At 28.9% G+C, this 7059-nt stretch overlaps 1 protein-coding gene across 3 annotated transcripts in view; it reads right to left on the reverse strand.

Annotated features, from left to right (window-relative positions):
* Nucleotides 1-6455: 6455 nt before the first annotated feature.
* LOC115237008 (glutamyl aminopeptidase-like) overlaps nt 6456-7059 on the reverse strand; it is a 9880-nt gene continuing 9276 nt past the window's right edge. For all 3 annotated transcript variants that reach the window (XM_029809757.1, XM_029809758.1, XM_029809755.1), the window contains exons 12-13: nt 6825-6908; nt 6456-6633 (exon numbers count right to left, since the gene is read on the reverse strand). In XM_029809757.1, coding sequence (XP_029665617.1) covers nt 6520-6633; nt 6825-6908 — 198 coding nt within the window. In that variant the 3' untranslated portion in view covers nt 6456-6519. The remainder of the gene's footprint in view (nt 6634-6824; nt 6909-7059) is intronic.

Here is a 7059-nt window from a genome sequence, read left to right on the forward strand (position 1 = left end):
GAGAGAGAGAGAGAGAGAGAGAGAGAGAGAGAGAGAGAGAGAGAGAGAGAGAGAGAGAGAGAGAGAGAGAGAGAGAGAGAGAGAGAGAGAGAGAGAGAGAGAGAGAGAGAGAGAGAGAGAGAGAGAGAGAGAGACAGACAGAGACGGACACAGAAATCTACCTTGCGAAATGCCACCGCGAAAATTCGTTTCGTACGCGCTGCACGCGTCTCTCACCGTTACGTCGGCAGATTCATGGGCTTGTGACTGTTTAAAAAAAAACCATCTAAATTTATCATAGTTTCGAAATATTAAATTGACCGGCGCGGTTCAACAATAGATAAAAACGATCACGCGGACCGACCAGACGAGACAATTGTATCAATTTACGTGATATGTCTTATCAATCTCTCGTTCGGGCGTCGATATACTTTTTACTCGATATTACCTTTCCCAAGTATCGAAATCTGATCGACATGCAAAATGTAATATCGATGTATCATAATATATGTATTTTTGAAAAGCAATAATTAAGATACCTCAAGGATATACGGCACGCTAAGTAATTAACATCTCGCTCTGACGGTGAAATCTGCGATCTAACAATCTCATCTCCGGTAAACCAACGTTGTAATTTCTCATGATTGAAAAACGACGCGAGAAATTTACCTGAAAAAAGTTTTACATGCTCTTTTTTTTTTAAAAGTACGACGGACACACGGTTCGCTGCATGTTGCATTCTGAGATATCATGGCTTGAAAATTAATCCGAGCTTCATTAATAATGCAAACTATCGCGAGATGCCAACCGTTCCTACTCGACACGTGTTTTAATGACATTTGCCAGCGTGATTTTAATTCGTCCGTTTTCGTCGTTTTTTTTCTTTAATCGAATCGGATCTTAAGCAAATGTAATTATAAGTGTCTGGCACGAAAAACCTCGGACCGCACATCGCACGTCAGAGGTTCGTGTTTGTCGTAAAAATGTTTGCGAGGAAAGAAGGATCTGTGGTTATTTTATCTCTTTTTACGTTTCTCGGAATTGTGCTGCATACTCCTTGTATTGTACAAATAACTTTGTACATTGGTTAACAGACAGCGAGATAAACAGATTCGAGCTCCTTATTTCTTCACACTGTATTTCAAGATGTATCCGATACTAAATTATATACGGTTATGGCTTCGGGCGAAAAAGAAAATGCACCACGTGATACATGCGACAAGGAGTATTAAATAAAAAATATTAATAATACATGTACATATTTCTGGAAATATGCTACGAGCAAACTATTCTTGATTTATTCAATGATTTTGCGGCAGACGAGCGTGTATAATCTTTAATCTTTGTACATGTAATAATGAATCTTATTTCATAAATCTTTCAAAAAATTGAACAGCTGCCGTTGTTGCTGTTACGTAAATAATTAAAAAAAAAGTCATATACATAATCGCTTCCTCGATAACTCTACCATTAAGTATATGGTATTACATATAATCACCATATAATATGAATTATTTTATAAGCAATTTTTTTCGACTTTTATTTTTTTGAAATGTATTTTAAAAAATACACAGACAAATATTAGACATCTACTATCTAAATTATCTAGAACATAAATATTTAGTATATAAAACGTGTGTGTGTGTGTGTGTTCACATACATATAACTAATCTAGTCTAGACTAGAGAATATACAAATAACTATTTATACGCAAGTACAAGATATGTGTAGCAGGGACGTAGCCAGAAATTAATCTCGGGAGATGAGATATTATTTTATTGATGGAATAAAAAATTACATAATAAAGGAAGAATAAAATTTTGTTATTTGTGTTTGCTATTTCTAAAGAGTTTATATATTCAGATTTTTAGTCGCTCACAATTCGATAGCTATTGATAGCACATTACTTTTGATAAGAAAAACATTAATTTCAATTTATTCAAGAATCCATATGTAAATGAAAATTTGTAGAAACTGGGATAACTGAGGTATATGGGCGTGTATACATAACTATCCCTATTTGTTTCACTCTTTATTTATGCGTCTATAATACAGTAAAAAGTTGCAGATCCTCGGGGAAGCAAATATATCTTCGTAACTTTCATTTCCTCTTTGTTGTTATCACGAAAGGTGCAGAATCTTTATTAAAAATCCATGAGAATTATCAATTATTGTATCATCAATGATACACACAAATGAAACTCATATAAAATTTAATTAATTTGATTTTATATGAGTCTCATGTTAAGTCGAGACATAGAACGCGTTCTTTGCGTCAAGCAAGGTAAATCAGATGAACATTCAATTAAATATGCGATGATGTTATTTATGATTCTTAAATACCGAGTGTAAAAGATTCGTAAGTTCATCACAATCTTGTCTCAAGAATTCGATATATTGGAAGCACGGATATTAAGATCGTCAGATACGGTGTACATACAACGGGTCTTACGTATTATGTGTATATTACGTTGCGATGTATATATGATTACAGCGGTATCACGTGAGAGCGCTTTCGTGAACAGATGCGATCTCGAGAACCTTCGACATGCACGACGTTCGATCCGCGTCGCGAGCCTCTATTAAGGGGATTGTACGTACGCGAGCGGGGGTGACTGAAACCTCTTTTTGTTCCTTTCCGGCGCGACGTTTTATACGCAAAGGTTTCTCGACATGGTACATTGTACTTCGCTTTTCTTTTAATATTTAAATATAACGCTGTAATTAGAAATTCGAGTTTTTCATACATTTTGCTATTGTCGATCTAGCTTCTGTTAACTTTTCTGCTAGCTTTTGATAAAGTTTCTATGCAGTATATATACATACATATATATACTATAAATATTAATACCTGAAACTGTAATATTTTTTTTCTTTGTAGAATAAGTATATGCAGAATATTTTTTTCTATATTTTAAATCAATGTATGATTATACTGTTTTAATACAATGAAAGGAAATTTAATGATTCTAATAGTATTTATTGAAAACTATTTAAATAATGATGGATATATTTTCAATGTTTAACAATGAATTTTATTTATTTAATTTTTAATATTTTTAATAAATTAATTTTTTTTCAAGTTTTATATTTAACGGTAAAACATTAGTCTAAATTTTATCTAACGTTCATAAAATGTTCTATGCAATGGTTTCAGCGAAATGCTTCTTACGTTTCTTATTTAAGTAATGCTCTCAAGTCTCCGTTTACGTAGGTGAGCGCAAAAAATCAGAGGAATTAATTAGACACGTGTTTTCTTATTCGAACAACAGATCGTGACGTGACAACTTATTTTTAATCTATATGTGAGACGCGCGTGTATAGTTACCCTATAATTGCACTAGTAAATCGTCATGTGAATGCTGACGTTTTTGCGTTTCTAATACTAACATCTCGTGGAGCAGTGCCAGGTGAAATGAGACAAAGCGAAGAATAATGAGAGGATTCAAAAGAAACAGTATGTCGTTTTGATCTAGGAATAGATTAAAATATGAAAAGAGAAATTATCAACTTATTAACGAGTACGATAATAATCGAAACATATAATAGGAGTAATTAATTTCAAAGCTCCTACAAATAAATTAAAACAATTTAATTAGTAAAGCTTTAATTATGCACACACAATAAATCATTTTATTTATTACAGTATGCTGATTTTAAGTTTTCGGTCCGCATAGTGTCGTTTATACAGTCTTAAATTAATTTGTTTGTGGATATAAAGTTGAACTGTCTGCAAAAAAAAGTCGAACTATATGCAAAAATATTCGGAAAGTTGATGGAGTTTCCGATTTTTTGTTACATTCGTGATTCATACGTTATTTAGTTTTTTGTAAATTTTTCTATACCATGCGTCAAATGGTCGCGCAGAGAATCTGGAATATGGAAGGCACAGTTACGCAATATAGATGATTTTACGAAAATTACAGTATCGATGAATATAATTTGATAGAAGGATGTTCTACGGACTTTTATAATTTTATTTTCGAATTTTTATTTTTGTTTCTCTCTAATGTCACGTTGTACTAAATAATACTATGCGCATCAGTAAATCGTGATTATTTACCATTGTGGTGTTATTAAATTGTGAATTATGACTCAATTGTAATATATTGTACCACACTTTTTTCATAATAAATATATCAAAATAAATTAAAATATTTATGTAAAAAATTGATAATTTTTTATTCAATCTCTTAAAGTTAAGATATTTTACGTCTTCTTGTTCCGCGGAACGTATATTTTTAATAAAAAGTTTTTTATTTATTAAAAATGCAATAAATATATGTATATTATTTGAAGACGTTTTAAAGTGCATGTTTTGTTAAGCTTTAAAAAATAAACATAAATTTTTAATAAAAATTTAATAAAATATAAAATAGATTTTATAATATTTTTTGTTATAATCCATGCTAGTGTAAAATTAAGAAAACTGCGTGATATTAATAAAAATTCATAAATAATACTAATTTTTTTTAACTTGTTGAAAACAACATTAAATATTTAATAGATTGTCACAAGCAGAAAAATTATCCATCATATACAAGTTTGCTTTCTCTTTCTTAATTTTTATTAAGTTAAACTATTTATAGATTCTCGTCAAACTATATGCATTAAAAGTGTACAGTGCGTGAAAATATTTTTTTAATCATGCTTTTTATCTTTAACCTTTTGTTTCTCAAGTTAAAGTCAATTTATGTCACGCAAATTTTAAAGATGTCATGAGCCATTTCAGTGTCTTTCTAAATTTACATGTAAGTTCATCCCTAATTCCTCATTCCTCATTCTTTCCAATAATATATTGTACATATAATGCTTTTCGAAGAGCTGTAACGAACTTTATCCTCGATGCAAGCGTTACATCGTATTATACCGGCTGCATGGCATTTCTAATTACAAAGAACACTTTCAATTCCTTTGGCTCGCGAAAAGAAATTTTTATATTTAGCCGCTTTCGCTCTATAGACTATAAACTATGAAGCACGCGAATTTTGCAGAGAGAAATTTATACGACAAAATCACCATAAAGATATTTGCATCCAAAACATATGTAGATCTTAGTCGGTAAAAACTATATCAAGAATAAACGCGGTTGCACATTGCACAAGCAGATAAAATGCGATGATTTACATACTGGTAGTGACATCTTACAACGTTAGAGAGATTCTCAGTTTAATACAGTAAAATTATTGCAACAAATATATACAACGGAAATAAATCTTTGCTACAAAATATTAAATTCATTGCCTTTCTAATTTCGTTTCATAATATGAAGTTTTGAATTGAATAAATTTGTTATATGGAAAGATGTTTTATATAACAAATTACATATGATTGATCTTTATACGATAATATTTAGGCTTGCTGTGTGTTATATTATTGAGAAATTTGTGTTACGATAGGAATAAAAGTTACGGTACGTTCGGAAACAGCACCCGAGCATCGTTCTATCTTTGTTCAACTTTTAGTAAACAACAAAGATAGAACGACGCTCGTGTGCACACGGGTGATGTTTCCGAACGCAGCCTTGTAGTGTGCAATATAGCAAAAGAGTCTGCATCGCATATTTATCATCAAAAGAAAAGAGAATTTTCTTTATTATCGGTAAATAATAACACCATCTTTGATATTTGTTAATTTGTAAATTTCATCATATATGTATTTCTACTACGTACATATTTATTCACTACTATAAAACATATTTATATATTATATTTGTATACAAGACACACATACACAGTCGATTCTAAAAGTATTAATGTAAATTATTATTATAATTATAAAAATTTATCTTGCCTTTTTTATCAATTTTTACAAAAAAACATTAGAAAATCATCAGAGAGTTTTATTTACGAAATATATATGTAATATAACAAAAAATAAAAAAAAAAAATATAGTAATCACAAAAAAAATAATAAAATTTAATACTATAATTGCGGTATGTTATTGTTACATAGATAACATTATTTTATAATCCTATAATTTCTGTTATTAAGCCTACTAAAACGTGATATTTTTTTGTGAAGCTTATTTTAAAAATGGTATATTTATGTTACAATTCAACACATTCTAGGGAAGACAAATTTTATATTATTATTGAAAAAAAATATTTCATTTTAATATTATTATTACAATGATTTAAATAAATGAAAATGGAAAATAGTGTCATATAATTATTTATAAATTATATAAAGAATATGAATGTATAATAAGTTTTAAGTGTGTTAACTAATAATAAATTAGAATATAATAATTTAAATGCTATACAATACAGATAACAATTATTTTTATAATAAAATATTAAAAATAATAATTAACAAATATTATGCTTAATACTGTTAAATTATAATCAAGTTAAATATTGTTAAAAACTATGAGCCAAAAATAATTAAAAATAAATGATATATAGATAATAAAAAATAAAAGAAGATAAATATAAACGGTGTTCATAACAGTTTGTATTAAAATTATTATTATTCATTGATTTTTAATTGTAATTAATTATTCAAGTCCAACTTCTTTCAAGTTTAAAAATTTCCGAATTAAGTTCCATACTTTTTGATTTGAGAGAATCGTATTTCCAGTTTCCTTTGAAGACACCATTTCCAATGTTCCACAAGATTTTTACTCGCGCCATAACTTGCTACAATACTTGCCTAAATCAATATATTTTAGCATTAGGAAGAAATAATATTATCTCATCTTAAAAGTCTAATACGACATATGTTATCGTTATTAACATATAATTAGAGAACATATCATTCATAAACATGTAGAAGATATAATTAAGCTTATTGTAAGATATAAATAAATATAATGTTTATTTTAATGTTATAATAATGTTTACCTCGTGAGTTTTTCTCTGGTGTAAAATATCAGTTACGCTAACATACGCTTTCTTTTCTAGAATAAGTGTCGCGGTTTTCTTTATCTAAAACAGATTATTTCGACATTTATTATCAATAAATAGTACTATTAATTTAGCACTATATAATAATCTAGCACAACATTAATTCTTCTCCCCCCTCCCCACCCCCTCAGTATGATTAAAATAAAATATTGTGTATATGTATATATATATA

This window comes from Formica exsecta, unplaced genomic scaffold, assembly GCF_003651465.1.
Source record: "Formica exsecta isolate Colony F162 unplaced genomic scaffold, ASM365146v1 scaffold265, whole genome shotgun sequence".
Classification (NCBI taxonomy): Eukaryota; Metazoa; Arthropoda; class Insecta; order Hymenoptera; family Formicidae; genus Formica; species Formica exsecta.